This window comes from Lepidochelys kempii, chromosome 6 (assembly GCF_965140265.1).
Source record: "Lepidochelys kempii isolate rLepKem1 chromosome 6, rLepKem1.hap2, whole genome shotgun sequence".
NCBI classification, from domain to species: domain Eukaryota; kingdom Metazoa; phylum Chordata; order Testudines; family Cheloniidae; genus Lepidochelys; species Lepidochelys kempii.
Window position 1 is genome coordinate 91,226,417 of NC_133261.1, and position 19,221 is coordinate 91,245,637.

The 19,221-nt window shown below is 46.9% G+C and overlaps 2 protein-coding genes across 6 annotated transcripts in view; one reads left to right on the top strand and one right to left on the bottom strand.

The window, feature by feature from the left end:
- Positions 1-1,608: 1,608 nt before the first annotated feature.
- Positions 1,609-11,007, top strand: EIF2B2 (eukaryotic translation initiation factor 2B subunit beta). 2 transcript variants are annotated; one of them, XM_073349205.1, is made up of 8 exons: positions 1,609-2,091; positions 3,713-3,833; positions 4,825-4,973; positions 6,181-6,344; positions 6,707-6,802; positions 7,762-7,899; positions 8,647-8,713; positions 10,476-11,007. In XM_073349205.1, the coding sequence occupies exons 1-8, from the start codon at positions 1,929-1,931 to the stop codon at positions 10,631-10,633; spliced, it is 1,056 nt and encodes a 351-aa protein (XP_073205306.1). In that variant the 5' UTR covers positions 1,609-1,928; the 3' UTR covers positions 10,634-11,007. The 2 variants fall into 2 exon arrangements, with proteins under 2 accessions (XP_073205306.1, XP_073205307.1); XM_073349206.1 differs by lacking the exon at positions 1,609-2,091 and adding an exon at positions 2,114-2,373.
- Positions 6,942-19,221, bottom strand: part of MLH3 (mutL homolog 3) — a 43,341-nt gene continuing 31,061 nt past the window's right edge. For 2 of the 4 annotated variants that reach the window (XM_073349199.1, XM_073349198.1), the window contains 4 exons: positions 16,766-16,789; positions 16,443-16,521; positions 14,173-14,324; positions 6,942-12,265 (listed from right to left, as the gene is read on the bottom strand). In XM_073349199.1, coding sequence (XP_073205300.1) covers positions 12,203-12,265; positions 14,173-14,324; positions 16,443-16,521; positions 16,766-16,789 — 318 coding nt within the window. In that variant the 3' untranslated portion in view covers positions 6,942-12,202. Of the gene's footprint in view, positions 12,266-14,172; positions 14,325-16,442; positions 16,522-16,765; positions 16,790-17,285; positions 17,548-19,221 lie in introns of those variants that run through there. The other 2 variants (XM_073349200.1, XM_073349201.1) reach the window with 2 other exon arrangements.

A 19,221-nucleotide genomic window follows, 5' to 3' on the forward strand; every position in this document is an offset into this window, starting at 1 on the left:
GTACCCGGGGCTGCTTTAATGCGCTCTAACTTGCAAGTGTAGCCAAGCCCTAAGTCTCTCACCCTTCTGTCAGGCTGCAAACATAAGTTAGACAAAAAGAAAAGAGTACTTGTGGCACCTTAGAGACTAACCAATTTATTTGAGCATGAGCTTTCGTGAGCTACAGCTCACTTCATCGGATGCATACCGTGGAAACTGCAGTAGACATTATATACACAAGAGACCATGAAACAATACTCCCTCCCACCCCACTGTCCTGCTGATAATAGCTTATCTAAAGTGATCATCAAGTTGGGCCATTTCCAGCACAAATCCAGGTTTTCTCACCCTCCGCTCCCCCCCCCACACACACACAAACTCACTCTCCTGCTGGTAATAGCCCATCAAAAGTGACCACTCTCTTCACAATGTGTATGATAATCAAGGTGGGCCATTTCCTGCACAAATCCAGGTGAGAGAACCTGGATTTGTGCAGGAAATGGCCCACCTTGATTATCATACACATTGTGAAGAGAGTGGTCACTTTTGATGGGCTATTACCAGCAGGAGAGTGAGTTTGTGTGTGTGTGGGGGGGGGGGGGGCGCGGAGGGTGAGAAAACCTGGATTTGTGCTGGAAATGGCCCAACTTGATGATCACTTTAGATAAGCTATTATCAGCAGGACAGTGGGGTGGGAGGGGGTATTGTTTCATGGTCTCTGTGTGTATATAATGTCTACTGCAGTTTCCACGGTATGCATCCGATGAAGTGAGCTGTAGCTCATGAAAGCTTATGCTCAAATAAATTGGTTAGTCTCTAAGGTGCCACAAGTACTCCTTTTCTTTTTGCAAAGACAGACTAACACGGCTGTTACTCTGAAATAAGTTAGACAAAAGAGCATCTTGAGTTGTGTATGAGAGCCCTCTTATGGAAGACTGGGGTTTACTTCCCCTCCACCTCTTCTGGGCATTTTGAGGTGAAGGAGTAGGGAAGCAAGCCCCAATCTATGGGCCTTTAGGGCTCATTCCTGGGTCTTTGGGCCTTGCTTCCCTTTGTCATGTCCACTTTTATTTGGGCCTTGTCCCCCACATACCTCAGGCACAGGGGCTTGCTTTGTGCACCCCCTACGTCGATGCACGTGCAGAACTCCCAACAGTCCCAGGTTCCATAGGACTGTTCACTTTGACCCACAACCTTGCCCCATCCCAATGCAAAAGGAACGTTTCCCGCATTCAGGGCAGCTCAGGGAGAAGAGGGGCAGTTAGCTCTGGGCCCCCAAACCAAGTGGTGTTGCAACTTGGGGTGCAGGGTCACAGCGCCACTCAGGTTTGGTCTGTCCCTCTGCTGTCTCCGTCAGGGTGGCCAGGCTAAATTTCAGCATCATTGCAACCCCCTGCACTAGGTCATAATATCATATTTGGCACAAGGCGGGGCAGAGAGGCTGAACCTGAGTGTTGCAGCATCCCACTTCAGCCACTTGAAATGCTGGGAGGTATGCACGTGGGGCCCCCTTCATGCTTCCCCCCAGAATGTTCCAGGGGCTTGCTGACCCGCCCCCATATACCAAGCCCCTCCCCCAGGCACGTGGGCCTCACTTTGCCCTACGTGGACTCCACGAAGCCTCGCTAGCTCCACCGCCCCGGCAGATCCCACGCGGCCGCACTCGGAGGAGGGCCCTGGAGTGACGCTAGTTTGGGACAGATTCAGAGGTCACAGCCTCTGGACGGAAAACATTGCACAACGCCCCCCCGCCGCGAAATCGGCTCACGAGAGACGCCTCGATCTTCTCTGCGATTGGCTTAACGGCCTGGAGTGGCCAGAAAGAGAATGGCTCTTGGCCAATAGCAGTGGAGAGAGGCGGCAGTGGTCCGTCCCTGGCGTGGGTCCGGGTGGAAGTGGTGCTCTCGATCCCACAGTTCCGACCTCCGTTCGCTCCCGCCGCCGCCAAGATGCCGGGCGCGCCCGAGAAGGAGTCGGAGCTTTCGGAGCAGATCGAGGCCTTCGTGGCTCGGCTGAAGCGGGGCGGGGAGCGGTTGAGCTCAGAGGAGGCGGCGCGGCAGACGGTGGGGCTGCTGCGGAAGATCATCGGCCATGGGCGCTGGGGCAACGCGGGTGAGGCGGGGCGGGCAGCGGCGGTCCCGTGGGAGCCCTTGGCTGGGAACCCCCTGGGGCGCCGGTGTCCCCGCAGGCGGCCACGGGCAGCGCGTCTCGGCCTGCGCCAGCTCCCTGCCCTCGAGCGGCGCCCGGGCTCGTTTCCCCAGTGATGGGCACCCCGGGGCCCCATCTCGCTGCCAAGGGGCTTCCCCGAGCCGCCGCCGGGATTCTCCCTGCTCCGTAGGACTCGGCGCCGCCCGGGCCCAGATGCTTCCTCCCAGCCACAGGCCCGCGCTCGAGGTTCCTGGCTCCCACAGTGATTATCCCTCCGTCCGCCCCTCTCTCACCCACCCTGAGATCACAGCTTGCCCCCGGGGTTAGCGCTTTAATGAGCCCTCTCTCTAGCCTTGATGGGAAACACTCTCTGATCAGAAACATGAGTGTCTGCCGCCCACCACGGCCCTGGATTTGAGATACTTCCCTCTGAATACGGAGTCTCCTCCCCCGCTTTTCCGTAAACCCCGCTGGATTTCTTTTTCCCTGTTGGTATTTGCAGATCTTCCCAATTCAGTATGCGCTGTTAAATAAGACCAGAGCGAATGCTGACACTTGCAGTACCCACCAGCTGGATTTCCCCCTCTCCCTGAACTCAGTGCTCCACTGTTTATGATCCTTTGAACAGTTCCTGGAATGTGTGACATCCAAACCACTTTGACTTAGTTTTGTGAGTGGGATTTAGTGATATACAGTATGAAATATTTTAGTAAAAATCCCATCTCATCTATTGTCTTCACCTCATCCACTCACATAGTAATATTATCTAAAAGCCTGACTAGTTTGGAATGATCTCACCTTTATAGCTCACCTGAAATTTTTTTTATTTTTATTTTTTGTTCATGGCTGTTTTCTGTCTAAATATTTGTTCCAGTATGTTAGTAGCAATTGAACCAGGTGCAGGACTATTGAAAGATAGATCGGTTTTAAGATGGCGTAGGGCCACTGGCTGTGGAGTTACTTGAGACTGTGGGCAGGACCTGTTCTTGGAAGGATAGAGTTAATAATTTTATTAGGATAATGTTGAAGTAAAAAGAAAATGGTACAGAGTTTAGGCATAGAAGTTTCTGGTTATCAGGGAATAAGGTACAGATTATCAAGGGGTGCAAAATTCGGTTTAGGAGTGTGTGGCGTAAGGAATACATAATCTGCAATCTCCCCAATTGGGGGTAAAAGTTTAACGGGTCAAAGTACAGACATTGAGATATGGGGATATATTGTCTATAATAATAGCTATGTTCAGGTGTGGAGTATAATGAGCGGATACGATGATGAGGATGGATCTACCCTCATTTGGTGGGATTTAACATTCAGTGAGTTTATGGTTCCAGTTCATATGGTCCAATGGAAAAAGTCTCAGTCCCTTTCCCATAGTTGATGCACAATGTCGTACCGGCTCACACCTCCTGGTACTGTCGGTGGCCGGTGATGTGTTCAATGTAGATGTCCCTGAATCATTGGATAGTGTCCGAGACCATGAGGTGCCGTATGAGCCGTGCGTAGCGTCGACCGATCCCACAGGTCCGCAGCACACGCTCGTTGAAGGGGTCCCAAGCGCCCATACTAAGGCATCCCCTTGTTTCAGGGGACTTGATGGTGCTGATTCGGAAGGAGGGCAAGAGGATGACTGTAGCCCAGCCATCTGAGACCACTGTGGGAAACATGGTGCGGCGAGTGCTGAAGATCATTCGCGAGGAGTACGGCAGGTGAAGCTCTCCCTCCCCCTGCTGCCTGTGTGTACCCCTCTCAGCGATCTGGGAGAAGATCTTCCGGACAGGATCATTTGGATCCTGTATGGTGTCTTCTCTTTGCTGCTCCTGTGAGACTCTTCAGGAGTCTAAATGAGATGTCTGTCCTCCCTGTCTCAAAGATTTACCTTCAAGGTTAAACTCCTTTAATTCCTTTGTAGGAAGGTTTGTAGCCACAATGAGCCTTGTGGTTTCCCCGCTACTGACATTTCTTCTAGTATGTTACTGCTGCGTGAAGCCTCCCTCTGCTGCAAATCTCTCTGTGTTCTGACCCTGTATTGCACATGCTGTCCTCTCCCTACTTTCCTAGGAGAGAGTGTTCTGTTGGAGCAGCAGTCTTGAGCCAGGCTGTTTCATGTGCCTCCTGCAGCTTTCAAAGTTTACTTACATAGCTTTCAGGAGGTACAGTTATTGGCAAAGCTTCAGGTAGCTTTCTGCCACAGACAGCCCTGGAGCACAGTTGCCAACTTTCATACAGTAAATAAGCACCCCGACTTTCACAATAAGCCAGAAATCAAGCTAATACCATTTCAAAACAAGGCCAAAACAAGCCAGTCCCTAAGAACTCCCAACACTTTATGTGACTAGATCTCCCCGGCGTGCAGTCTAGGACTGTGGTGGGCCTGCTGTGTATCCCTGATTCTCTCCCCACCTTGTCCCTGCTTGCCAGTAGCTGATCAAAAAAAAGAAGCAACTAGCTACTAGCCAACAAGCAACTCACAAGCCAATTAAGCCAAAAACAAGCCCAATTTCTGCGTTTTTTTCGCAGGTTTGGCATGTCTGCTCTGGAGGCTATTTGAGAAAATAGGTGTGGCCCTCTTATCTGACCCTGAATAAGTAAGGCCCCTTATTTCTCTGCTCTGGAAGGACAGCAAAGCTCAAAAGCAGCCTCATCAGGTTGTTTACTTGTGCTCCCTTCTTGCTGTGATGGGCTGTGTTCTTTCCATAGGCTCCGCGGACGCAGTGAGGAGAGTGACCAGCAGGAGTCACTGCACAAGCTTCTGACCTCTGGAGGGCTCAGCGAGGACTTCAGCACTCCCTATCCCCCACTCAGGGCTAATGTGATTGAAGCTATTAGTGAGCTGCTGATAGAGCTGGGTACGAGAAAACCATTCTATCACAGGGTGGGAGAGGGGGCTGTTCGTGGGATTAGGGATGGGGAAGAACCAGTTCCCAGCTTGAATGGAAAGGATGGGGAGTTGTGAGGCTCAATCTTGCAGAATGTGTGTATCCCGGGAGCAGTGCAGAGGGATTCCTTCCTATGTGGTCCTGTGAGGAGAGCAGAACAGTGTCAAGTATGCCCCTTCTGGAAACAGGGAAAATTCAGCCCTGTGCTGTTTGCACTCATGTCTTTGAAAGAATCTGAGCAGAGCCCTTCCTCCAACTGACTAAGATGGAGCCATGGTGTGCTCAGGTCCTGCAGGGAACAGAATTAAATATTTTCCCCTGCACTTCTTCCCTGGCGGATGCACTGCAAGGATTGTCTGCGTGCAGCACCTGAGACAGCTAGGAGGGTTGCTGTGAACCTCTCAAACTTCTCTCTGCACATGGTATAGCATTCCGCTTCAGTTCTCCTTCCCAACAGGTCATTGTCTTCTACATCTGTCCACAGATCAGCGACCATCTATCCTCTTGAGGATTACACTGCTTGGCAACCTCCCTCCACATTCAGTACTGGCAGGCTATAACTTCCTCATGCATCTCCCATTCTGGCACCAAGATTTAGTCCATGGGCAGGGTGGCCACCATAGCTGATGCTGGTCCTTTCCTCTCCCCTTATGGTGGGATTTTCAATATGCCTTATTTTCCTGGGCAGTTTGGGAGCCTATGGAAGTCAGGGTGTGGTGCTCTTTGTGCTGCCACAAGGCACCTACAGCCAGACTCTAACTTGATCCCAGCTGGTGCAGGGGCTGGGGAACGGAACTGATGCTGCTTCACCAATGCCCATCTTGCTGCCTTAGCGAAGGGTGATGTGACACACAGCCTGGTTTGGCGGGGGGGGGGGGTGGTCAGGTAATAACCTAGTTACCAAATTGGGGGTCTCAGTGTTCAGATAAGGAATGTTTTGCCCTTTCATCAAGTTGTAGCTCAAAACCTCAGATGCTCTCCCTTCAAACCCAAAGCTCTAAAAAGTATGTTGTTGGGTTTTTTGGGCCTATGGGATAGTTCCCTGGAGAGGGAATTGCAGTTGTGTGCAGTGGCGGAGGGCTTGTGCTCTCTCCTGTTGGTGCTGTCTGTGGCTGGAATCAGAATGGCAGGTATAGGGCCTGACTCTCCTCTCACGGCTGGATGGCTTCCCTTGCAGAGGGCACCACTGATAACATTGCGATGCAGGCGCTGGAGCACATCCACTCCAGCGAGGTAATCATGACCATTGGCTACTCTCGCACCGTCGAGGCCTTCCTGAAGGAGGCAGCACGCAAGCGGAAATTCCATGTCATTGTGGCGGAGTGTGCGCCCTTCTGCCAGGTAGGACCCTGGCTGGCTGTGTTCTCAGGCTGTGTCTGTGGTAGCTGTGCAGTGCTTTTATCTGCCTTAGGAGGAGCAGGTGTAGAAATAACAGGTACTTCTGCTCAGCATGAGGGAGTGACCAGGCTGTCCCAAGAAATGGTGTGGGATTGCTGGCTGTGGCCAAGAAGTGGGGGAAACTCCTTGCCTCCCCCATCAGTGATTTAGAGGACAGCATATGTGCTATACCACTGGCAAGTTTCTGGCTCAGATAATGTAGCTTCTGACTTGAATTGTGTGTCTGGCACTGCATCAAGTCCAGCTCAGGAGCTTCCTTGTCTGTTCCCTCTTAAGGGACTCACCAGACTCTCTCTCTTCTGTAGGGTCATGAAATGGCCGTCCGTCTATCCAAAGAGGAGATTGAAACCACTGTCATGAGCGATGCAGCCATCTTTGCTGTCATGTCTCGAGTCAACAAGGTAGGTTTTGGGGGTGGGGGTGGGGATCAGTAGTGGGGTTCTGGTGTTCAGGCCTTATAGGGCCATCCATAGGCAGCATCAAGTGAGTTTGCTTCCCCTATTAAAGACCCCAAAGAGCTTGGAAAGAGGTGGCTAGAGAGGATGTCTCAGGAAAGGTTTTAATATTTACATATTGTACCCACCATAATATGAGTGCTACTATATAGACATGTAGAAATAGAACACCTCCTCTGAAAAGCTTACAATTTAATAAGACAGAGGATGGGGAGCAGGATACAGTGTACAAGCAGAAACCAGTGTGACTGACCACACTGGGACAGTTCCACTGGGACTCCCAACTTAATCCCAGCTGCCCCTCACCCGAGTGGCTAAATTTCCAGGATGCATTAGAACAAACAATGAACTTGAGTGGAGGCAGAGTTGCTCTGAAACACACATTTAGAGCCAAGGGTTGACTCCAGCTTTTTTTTTTTTTTTTAAATAAAAAACAAACAACCAAAACCTGCCCATTCTGAGGGGGAAGCACTGCGCCCCTGCCTGGAGCACAAGTCACAGAGTAGGCAGTATGCCAGCCTTTGGCAGGGTGTCAGGAAATTGCTGCTTTCCTCACTCTCGTGTGGAGATGAGAATAGAGCACCACAGCACTGCAATGAAGCCTGCTAGTCTTCTAACTTCCACTTGGAAGGTCTGACAGTTCTGGATGCTGTTCTAGAGGAAAACTTTTGTGGAGAGCCAGTCTCAGATGGAACAGATCCAGCACACTGCTGAACTAGAATCCCAGCCTTTCACTCTCTGTCTAGTCAGTGTAATGCCCTCTTGCTGTGATATATATAGAAGGTGAGAACCTGCAGCCCCTAACCCCAGCATGGTCTGAGCCAGTAGCCCAGGATTTGGAGCTCCTTTTCTCTGCCTGTCCCAGTTCATTGCAAAGTGCTCTAATACTAATTTGTACTTGGAAGGTGATCATTGGTACGAAGACAATCTTGGCCAATGGTGCGTTGATTGCTGTAAGTGGGACTCATACCCTGGCACTGGCAGCTAAACACCACTCCACTCCCCTCATCGTCTGTGCACCTATGTTCAAGCTTTCACCGCAGGTAGGACAACAACTTTGATTACAACATCTGCTGTATCTCGTGGCAAATAGAGGGACCTATATTGCTCATGAAAGTGAGTAATGGATAGCATGGACTGGCTAAAATACAGGCTGGCAACCCAGAAGGCTTCTACCAATCCTGCTAATGCACTTAAATCCTAACGCAAGGGTGCCTCTGCCCTATTGATGGACCTTCCCCGAACAGCTCTACTGATGTGGCTTAGGCCTTTGTTCCAGCACAGATTGCCAGATATCCTGAATGGTGGGCTCTTATGATATAGACCAACATCCACTCGAGACTGAGAGCTATCATATTCATTTCACTTAATCCAGTGGCGATTTGAACTCGCATCTTCAGAGGCGGAAGGAGATGTTTTAGGACTTTCCTGCTCTGCTTTTTTGATATTGTAATAATGGATCCTGTCTCAAGTCACTAAAGAGCAGCTTGAGACAGTCATGTCTCTCTGCTCTCCTGACCTACCAGGCTATCCTGCAGAGCAGCCAGAATATAAGCAGGCATAAAGGAACTAGGAATGTATGGCTTGCCTGAGCCCCTTGCTGCACAGTTTCACCTGCAGTTACCATGCATATTCGTCTGAGGCTGCAGGCGACTGCTGTACACTCTACAAACCTAAGCTGTGAGGCACTTACTTTCCTCTGCTCAGTCCCTTCCAGCACTTATGCCCCAACTCCATATGGTATAATGGGGATGGGTGGCCTCTTCTGACCCTATTGCTCTTTCTTTCAGTTCCCCAATGAAGAGGATTCATTCTACAAGTTTGTCTCTCCACAAGAAGTGCTGCCATTCACAGAAGGTACTGGTCCTCTTTAGTGCAGGTTTTTGAAGGGGAACTAGCTGTGTTGACCCAAGGCAGCAGGAACTGGGACCCTGTCTCACATGTTTAAAGACGGAATTAGCTTGTAACCAAGGGCAGGAAATCCTGCCCATTGTTTTAAGCTCTGAAATGACTCTGACCACTGTCCTAGTTTATATGCTACTTGGCTGATGGGAGGAATGGAACAGGGTTTCCTCTGAACTCCATCCTTGCAGTTGGGCTCCTGCCCTATGAAACACTCTCTTATACAGGTAGTAATTTAAAAAAAAAATCAAGATTCTGATGGTGACTGCTGGTGGGCAGCAGAGCCCTAGCACAGTGTCAGAAACCAAACTAGTTTCTGTGTAGCGTTCATACGTAATGTGACTTCTTGGAACATAACACTCCAGAAATATTATATGAATTATTGCCACTGGCTGACATAGTTTTGTTTCTGCCATGGAGCTTCTAAGGCCAGGTTAGTGTGGGCAATTCCCGTCTCCCATGTTTAAGAAAGATGAATTCAAACTGGAACAGGTGCAGAGAAGGGCTACTAGGATAATCAGAGGAATGGAGAATCTGCCTTACAAGAAAAGACCATAAAGAGCTTGGCTTATTTTGCCTAACAAAACAAAGGTTGCGGGAGATATGATTGCTCTCTATAAAATACATCAGAGGAACAAACATCAGGCAGTGAAAGGACTGAAGTTAAGGGCCAATGTTGGCACAAGAACAAATGGATATAAACTGCCCATCAACAAGTTTAGGCTTGAAATTAGATGAATGTTTGTAACCATCAGAAGAGTGAAGTTCTGAAACAGCTTTCCAAGGGGAGTAGTGGGGGCAAAAACCCTAACTTATTTCAAGACTGAGCTTGATACATTTATGGAGGGGATGTTATGATGAGGTTGCCTACAATGCATATGTCCCATCTGTGACTACTATTAGTAAATATCTCCAATGGCTAGAGATGGGACACTAGATGGGGAGGGCGCAGAGTTACTACAGACAATTCTTTCCAAGGTGTCTGGCTGGTAGATCTTGTCTAAATTCTCACAGTCTTAACTGATCACCATATTAGAAGACAATATGTGTTCCCCCTCCCCTGGATCAGATTGGCAGACATGGATGCGGGGAGGCTGCCCTCCCCGGCAGTGTGGCGCACTAGTCACTTGCTGGTTTGAACTAGAACAGATGGTGGATCCTTTGTAACTTGAAGTCTTTAAATGAAGATTTGAAGACTTTAATAACTCAGCCAGAGGTTGTGTATTGCAGGAACTGGTGGGTGAAGTTCTGTGGCCTGTGACATGTAGGAGGTCAGACTAGATGATCATGATAGTCCCTTCGGGCCTTAAATTCTGAGAATCCATCTTTAAAAAGATGGCAGCTCTGGTGCCCATTTACATAGCAACCAACCTTCCAAATCCATGTTTCTGTGCAGCAGGACCCAACCAGCGCTGGGCTAAGACAGTTCTGATTAAGGCTTTCATTGTGGCATTTTGCAAATTTTCCATCGGGGGCTCTTCTGGTTAGCACCAGCAACAGCCATCAGCAGGGGCAAACGCTATCATTTATATCCATAATTCAAATAAACCTACCATGGCTGGGGTTGTCTCGAATCTTGTTCTGCTATTTCAGTGCTGACTTCAGGGGTGGTGAGGGGAGGGTCACAACCTGTGCTCCAGGCAGCGTATGGTGAAGCCACACTCCACATCATCTTGTCTATTGCTTATCTCTAATACCATGACTGTTTGCTTTTCAGGGGAGATCCTGTCAAAGATCAATGTTCACTGCCCAGTGTTTGACTATGTTCCCCCAGAGCTCATTACTCTCTTCATCTCCAACATTGGGGGTAATGCGCCCTCCTACATCTATCGCCTCATGAGTGAGCTCTACCATCCTGATGACCATGAACTCTAAGATCTACTGGCATGAAGTGCCTCAGTGTCCAGGCTCTTCCTACCTTGCTCTTTTGGAAGACCCAGCAGCTAAATAAACCCAGGGCTGCAGAGATGGGGGTGACTGTCTTCAAAAGGAAGCATCGGCGTAGAGTATAATGTTTCCACCCTAGCCAAGAGCAGCAGTGACAGATCTAGGCCTGGTTTTGCTTCCACCACTTGTATTACAAGGCACATGGAGCAGTTTTGAATCTATTTGAAGTTTGGAACCTGTTGTCATTCTTGTATATCTCCACAGAAGTTCTGGTTCAATGATGGACTGGGTATAAATGGAATTCTCTGTTGCCACTAAGCTGCATTACCTTAGTGTGCTACAATAAAGACTGCTTGTAGTGATCTCTGCTGTTGGCTTATTTTCTATACAAGAATAAAATGCTCATTCTTCAAACAGTAGCAGCATACTGGCCCCAGCAGTGAGCTGCTGTTGTAGCAAGATGGCTATAGTTGCTTTGGTGGATGCAAACTGAAAAGCCTTCTGTTACAAACCAAAGGCTTTAGAGTGCATTCTCTTTAGCTGTCTCTGGCAATATGACAGCTCTTAACAGTGCACAGCAACGCTACATCACAGTTTAGGGTAAGAAGTGAAATATTTCCCCCCTCTGGTTTTGTTTAGACAGTAAAACCTGGTGGGCCAGAATTCTTGTTTTAATTTAGGCACTTAAATCCTGTGTGTTATAGAAATGCCTAATAAGTAGATAGAAATTTGTAACGTGACCCCCTTACTGGTATAGAAATAAACCCCAATCTATTTAGAGCTGCAGGGTGAATTGAAGAGTGGAGGCAGAATAAAATTAGAATTCGAGCAGGACTTCTTATTGCAAGTAGTGCTCTAGGGATCCTTAACTACCTCTTTTCCAGCAACTTCATGTTTCACTGAGAAGATAGCATCTGGCTATATTTTTGAGATCTCCCCTCCACCTGGAGAAAAGGATTGATGTGCTGTGAAAGCTGCAGGCAAGGAAAGAAACAGCTAGCTGGGATTTCTCTGCTATTAGATGCTTAGTTGAATGAAGTGACACTTTTGGTTCTTTGATGGTCTGACTCTAAGTTTGTCTACAAAATCTTGCAGATGGCCTGCACTCACTCCAGACAGATGTGAGCCTGAGGAAAGTGTTGTTGGTTTATTAATAAATACTTAGCCCTCTACACCTTCAAAGTGCTGTAAATACATTAAAACAACCCTTCCCCTATGAGGAGTCCTGCCATTCTCACAAGAAGGGAATTTAACACTTGCAAGTGTGAGACTATTTCTACCCTTGAATAGCCACGTCTAGGCACACAATATAATTTCTGAACATTGAAGCCTCTTCTCTGGGCTATACGAGCCTTCTCCTGCCACATTCCCCTTCTGAGGATCTCGGCTCCTCAGAAGGTCAGCTGTGAAGGTAGTACCTCTGATATCATCCTGGCTCAGGAGTTGCATGCAAGCAGCAATGCTTCTTTCGCGTTGCTGGCTGAAAATATGAGGGGTTGTGTGACATCAACATTCCTGGAGGGTCTGGTTTTTAGCTCACACTTCGAAGCGCTGTCCTTATTTCCCAAACAGCTGCCAGGCTTGGGCCATTCTCCGCAGTTTAGCCAAATTAGGTTTAGGCTGGTAGGAGAAGAGAGAATTAATGAATTGATACAAAGTTTCATTAAGAGAAAAGGACTTTACTGACCTTCATAGTCCTTTCCCCACACAGAAAGATGCTCAAGTGTTTTATCAAATCTAATTTTAAATGTCCTCTGTGACTTCCAGTTTCACAATCTGATGCAGTGCCTTGGCAGCAGGGTGGATAAAAGTCAAGTTTTTATTAAACATCAGATTTATTTTTTTTAATATACATCTTGCTAGTCCATTGCTTCTCATTTTAGGCTGAGTTGTTTTGTACTTGTTTCTTCCATTAGTTTACTCGTTAGTAGAATTTTAGATTTTACATCTTTTTCCCTTAAGTCTCTCACTTAAAAGCCTCATCTTTTCTGAAAATGAGAAGCCCAGGGCCTCATTAATACCCTCACTGTAAGAACAGAAAACTGATAAGCAAACTGACCTTCCTATATCTGCAACCAGCACCACATTCTGATATAAACTGGCATGAATGAAGAAAGCTGAAATGCTTTGGCAAGGCCATACTCTTCTGGCAGAATTTGAAGTCAATGGGACATGTGCTCATAAGTCACCTAAGTGCCTATAATAACTTGTGTATTAAAAGTCTAAGTAACTTTTCATTGTTAACAGTGAAGCAATTTTGTTTTGAAATGAAAGATTTTATGCTCCTAAGAGAAAAGTTTAATAAAAATACAATGTTTTAACCACTGCTGTTACACTTAAGCATGTTTAATTTTAAGCACTAGTGACCCCATTAAAGTAAACGGAGCTTCTCTTGTGAGTAAAGTTACTCACCAGCTTGTCTGCAGGATCAGGGCCATACTATTCAATTTATTTTTGTAAAATTCAAATACCCTACTGGAAGTGGCATTTAAGAAAAATAGTTCATTGTATATTTTCATCTGAAGTTGCAATAGTACAAATTTTCAAATTAGTTTTACAAAACCTCAATCTGATTTTAAAAAATCATTCCACCCTGACAGTCAAAATGTTCTCCTGATCTTCAGCCTAGATTTTCTTTCTTTATTTCGTCCCATTCCTCTTGGTTATAACTCCTCATATCATCCTAAATAATTCCACCTTTCAAATAGTAGATTTACCCATCTAGGCACACAGAGCAAATGTACTGTTTCAGGCAACCATTTCCTAAGAAATTGAGTTATGAAAGAAGAGAAAAAAGCAAAAAGTACTGATCTGCTGTGGGATATCCCATGTACTCAACATATTTAGGGAACAGCACACTTAGTAGGGAGCTTTAGAAAGGTGCACATTACTAGTTCTTCCCCCACCACTAGTTGTCCCTTAGCCAAATTAGACAGACTTATTCTCTTCTCATAAGTCTTCTGCAGTTCCCTGGCCATTTTTTGTTGCTCTTCTTTGAATTCCCTCCAGTTTGTCTTTAGATGAGTTTATAACAGTGTTTCAATTGCAAAGGGTTACCAATAGTGTGACTCCCTAAGATGATACAGGATAGCTGAATAAACATTGCCAGTGGCTACTTACCAAGTCTGTACAACTTCAGGAAGAAATATTACAGGAAATGGCATGTTAACAGTAGGGTTCTAAAGGCAAATGTGCAATACACCAAATGAGTAGAGTCTAAAATAGCATCTGGACATGCTCTTTGTGCCCAGTGAGTCACAGTCTTCATTTATACACAATACCGTGAGGAATAATATAGGAACGGTTAAGGGAGGGACAGGAGTTAGAGGTTTGTTTACATCACATGCGGTCAGTAGTTATTTCAGTCAGGATACCTCTGTTTGTATTAAGTGGTGGATACAGAGTGAGCTGTGTTGTTGGTTAGTATGAAACTTGGATGAAAAGGCTTAGCAAGATTTAACGCATCTTTTCAGACAACCCACCCTGTGGGTTTGTTGCCTCTCTCTGCTCAGCTCTTCACACTGTACCTGCTTTTCCTGCTTCAGGTGGTCTATGTCTGCAAGTGGCATCATGGAAGGTCTCCCATGAGCACACTGGAAAGGCAGCTGGCAAGAGGACAAAGCTTCAATAAGCTGGCAGCTCTCCTCCTTAGTCAAGCTGTCATTAAACTTAATAGCTCCTGAAAAGAGAGGCGAATTATAGCATGTGCTGGCAAGAGTTCAGTTCAGCTAACAAGCCCCCCTCTTGGAACTATGGACAGCATAGCAAGTTAATATGGGGCAGCTCCCACTTCCTCCCGCACCCTGAGACCACAAACCAGCAGCATAGTACACTAGACTTCAGATTTAGCTCCAGTTAATCAGACTTCCCTCAAGAAGCCTTCCTGGCACACGCACACACAACCTTTTCCATAGCCTAAGCTGCTTGGTCTCGTCTGAGGCTGCTAGATGGCAGGGCAACTATTTCCTTGCTTCCCAGATGCTACAGTTGTTCCAGCTCAAGGCACATGAGCAGCTTCCTCCAGAGCTGAAAACAAGGCCATTCCACAAATGAGGAGCTACCAAACAGAGAAAGACTGAACACCCACCCCATATGCTATTTAGAGATTGAGTACCACCTCAGTAATCATCCACTCTTTCCCACATCTGGGCATTTAATGCAACCACTGCAAATCCAGGCAGGATAGTAAGGTCTCTCTGGTACTTTAATAACCTTTATCTTTCCTAAACACCAGAGGGTGTGAGAATCTATGGTCTCATTTATTTCTCACCTTAGCAGCTTGTATCCTGCAGTTCAGAGATGGCACTTGTCCTGCTCTTCTAGCTAAAAGCAATCTTGTACGCAGTCTGCGACTTGGAGACTCTAGTGATGTGCCATTGAAACAATGCCACCAATCCACATTTGCCCTTTGGCCATGAGGGGAATGTTAATGCACTATGCAACATGTCTGCTGGCATGAAGGGGTTAGAATTACTGCAGCTTGCATTTGTGAGATCTACTCACCTTCTGGGCTTCTAAAAGCCCAGAAGGTGAGCCAGATGTCCATCATGGATCCAGAAAACTAGCACTTCCAGGGTCTCCAGGACACCCTACACTGGCATTTCTACAACTTACCATTTGGGGCAGTCAAAAATGTGCTTTTTGTGAACAGGGCACTCCTCCTAGACAAATTGGAGGATTGGGCCAAAAGGAATCTGATGAGGTTCAATAAGGATAAGTGCAGGGTCCTGCACTTAGGACGGAAGAACCCAATGCACAGCTACAGACTAGGGACCGAATGGCTAGGCAGCAGTTCTGCGGAAAAGGACCTAGGGGTGACAGTGGACGAGAAGCTGGATATGAGTCAGCAGTGTGCCCTTGTTGCCAAGAAGGCCAATGGCATTTTGGGATGTATAAGTAGGGGCATAGCGAGCAGATCGAGGGACGTGATCGTTCCCCTCTATTCGACATTGGTGAGGCCTCATCTGGAGTACTGTGTCCAGTTTTGGGCCCCGCACTTCAAGAAGGATGTGGATAAATTGGAGAGAGTCCAGCGAAGGGCAACAAAAATGATTAGGGGACTGGAACACATGAGTTATGAGGAGAGGCTGAGGGAGCTGGGATTGTTTAGCCTGCAGAAGAGAAGAATGAGGGGGGATTTGATAGCTGCTTTCAACTACCTGAAAGGGGGTTCCAAAGAGGATGGCTCTAGACTGTTCTCAACGGTAGCAGATGACAGAACGAGGAGTAATGGTCTCAAGTTGCAGTGGGGGAGGTTTAGATTGGATATTAGGAAAAACTTTTTCACTAAGAGGGTGGTGAAACACTGGAATGCGTTACCTAGGGAGGTGGTAGAATCTCCTTCCTTAGAGGTTTTTAAGGTCAGGCTTGACAAAGCCCTGTCTGGGATGATTTAACTGGGAATTGGTCCTGCTTTGAGCAGGGGGTTGGACTAGATGACCTTCTGGGGTCCCTTCCAACCTTGATATTCTATGATTCTATGATTCCTGCTCCCACAGAACTATTGAATTAAAAGTTCTAGAGCTCATATGAATTGATGCACATTAGGGCTCTATTTTGTCAGCATCTCACATCTGAATAGGAATGTGGATAATAGCCACAAACAATGCAAACAGAGGCAGCATGTTCTGTCCTTGGCAGAGCTCTCCAAAAAGAGGGCAACTGCCTCCTGCTACTGGTAGACACCCTGTCTTTAAAAAGTTAGACTCCTGCAACCCTTCAAAGTGCCATATTATTCCAGAGCCCCAGAAAGTACACTGTGTAGAAATGGAAAAGTAGAGAAGTTCAGCTCACTTACCATGGCATGCTTGGGAAGCCAGCACCTTTAGAAAGGTTAGTGGGAGCGTCCCTTGTGCGCCTCCTGTGGTCTGCAATAGCTAAAAGTAGAGAGAGAACATGGTCCAACTTTCCAGTGAGTATGAAAAGGAAAGAATAGTAACATTAGAGAAGGAACAGATGAGGAAGACCTAGTAGGGCCCACCTGGTCCACATCTCCCCACTGTCAATTCTTAAGAGCTAAAGGATGGTATTCTCCCAGGTTTTGTCCTGTCTCAAGCAACAAAACTTTCAGGGTTGCTTGAGAGCTATCCTGACCCACTTCAAAAGAAGAGCACTACTTACCTCAACTTGTTCTTGAATCAACTCCTGAAAAGCAAGAGGCAGAACAATCAATCACTTACTTTTTTTTCCCTCCTCAACTTTCCTCTCTACTGTCCAAACCTGGACATATTTACTGTCTCCAGTTCCAAGTCACTCACTGTGATAAATAATCAAGAAGGATGGGCCAATGATTGGAGCATTAGCCTAGGCAGTGGGAGATCCAGGTTGAAGTCCCCACTCTGCCATAGACTTCCTGTGTACCTCGGGCAAGTCACTTAGTTCCCCTCTCTAAATTGGGGATGATAGCACTTCATAGGGGTGTTGGGAGAATAAATACATTAAAGATTGTGAGTCTCAGGTACTACATGATAAGGGCCATATAAGTACCATAGACAGAAGACCAGCCTGAAGTCACCCCAGCAAACTCCCGAACTTACTACAACTTTTCAGGACTGCACTAAAGGGATAGCAACACACAATTTCCAGAATCTGTTTAAGTCCTAATCTTAAAGCATCTCCCATTAGCTTGTTCAATTACAAGACCAGTAAGAAAGAATGGTAGCTTACCCAACAGTGACAGTGGTTCTAAGAGATGTGTTGTCCACATTGATTCCACCTCTAGTGAGCCATTGCCCCATGCATGCAAGATTGGACTCTTTTGGCCTGCAGTGTTCACTGGTGCCACACCTTGGATGTGCTCATGCCCCCTCTCCCCTTCCCATCCAAGGACATAAAGAGCAGAGGCTCGCATAACCATCCCTCAGTTTCTTCGCCAATACAGACCGTAGGTGGTATAGGATTTTCTAGTAACGGGGAAGGAGGGTAGGTTGTGGATGGGTTGCAGAATCCATAGACAACACATTGTGAAGAACCACAGTTATTGTAAGTAAACAGCCATTGTTTCTTCTGGGAGTGATTATCCACATGTATTCCATTTCTGGTGACTAGTAAGCAGTGACCTCATAATCAGGGGGTGGATGCTAGAAGTCCTATTTAAATAATGATTGCAGGACAGTTCAGCCAAAACAGAAATCAGATCTTCAGGCCTCAACTAAGAAATAATGTGGGATGAAGGAGTGGACTGATCCCCCATATAGTTTCCCTGCAAATTTCTGGAATTGGTATGCTTTTCAGAGAAGCTCCAGAAGCTGCTTAAGTCCTGGTGAAGTGGGCTATAACTTGCATGGGTGGATCTAAGGACGATCAAAAACCTCACCACCTTCCGCTCTTTAACCTTTTTTCCTCTAACATAAATACATAACATGTATATTTAAAAAAATACCCCAAAAAACCCCAACCCTCTAAAGCCCTACCAACACATGACACTCCACTGCATACACTTCTCTCCCTAAGGCGAGGATAAGAAAACAAAACAACACATGACAAATGTTTAGTCACATTGCTTAGTGCACTACTGGAAGGTGCTCAGATACTACAGCGATAAGTTCAGTCTAACCCAGATAGAACCTAGATAGAATAGATCTAATCTAGTTAACTCATGGCATGATTTAATACAATTACATACCCAGTTAGTCTTTAGGTAGATGTTGCCTGACCCTTCACCCTATCTTCAAATGCTACAAATAGCCTCGGGATGCTCTTGAAGGGTATTGTTCTGTCAAGATGACATAAAAGAGCCCTAATCATACCAGCAACATGCAGATTGGCTTCCTCTTGGTTGGAGTGGGGCTTGGAAAAGAAAACTGGCAGATGCATCATCTCATTTAGATGAAAATCCAAGACAATCTTTGGTAAAAAAATTTAGGGTGAGCCTTAAGGATCACTTAGTCTGTAGGGAACACCACGCAAGAGCCTGAATCTCTCCTACCCTTCAAGCTGATGTTATGGCTACTAAAAGGGCTGTTTTTTACAGGTGATATAGAGAGTAAGTTGTGAGCGGGTGAAAAGGGGGTCCCATTAACTCAGCTAAAACTATCCTGAGGTCCCAGAAAGGAAGAGGGTCCCAGACTGGAGGAAAACACAAGAATAGGTCCCTAAGGAATCTAGAAGCTGTATGGTGGGAAAAAATGGTGTGACCCTGCTGGGAGAATGATAAGTTGCTATTGCTCCTAAATGTATCCTCATAGAGCTGATGAATAATCCTATATGCTTTAGGGATAACAGATGATCCAGAACAGAAGGAAAAGAATGGTTCCACACTGTAAGGGGGCACTCACCACTTGAGCACCTCCAAGCAGTGGAGTGTGGTCCACAGTCCGTTTCTCACCCCTGATTCCCTGGGAGGGATAGCTCAGTGGTTTGAGCACTGGCCTGCTAAACCCAGGGTTGTGAGTTCAATCCTTGAGGGGGCCATTTCGGGATCTGGGGCAAAAATTGGGGATTGGCCCTGCTTTGAGCAGGGGGTTGGACTAGATGACCTCCTGAGGTCCCTTCCAACATTAGACTGGAAGAGTTTGGAAGAGATTGCCTGACAACCTTGGTAGGTCTTCAGTAGCTTGGCCCTCCAGCCAAGTCAC

Coding starts and splice junctions, on each gene's coding strand:
- EIF2B2 (XM_073349205.1), top strand. CDS start 1,929: ATGCCGGGCGCGCCCGAGAAGGAGTCGGAGCTTTCGGAGCAGATCGAG. Junction 2,092..3,712: donor TGGGCGCTGGGGCAACGCGG/GTGAGGCGGGGC, acceptor CCCTTGTTTCAG/GGGACTTGATGGTGCTGATT. Junction 6,345..6,706: donor AGTGTGCGCCCTTCTGCCAG/GTAGGACCCTGG, acceptor TCTCTTCTGTAG/GGTCATGAAATGGCCGTCCG.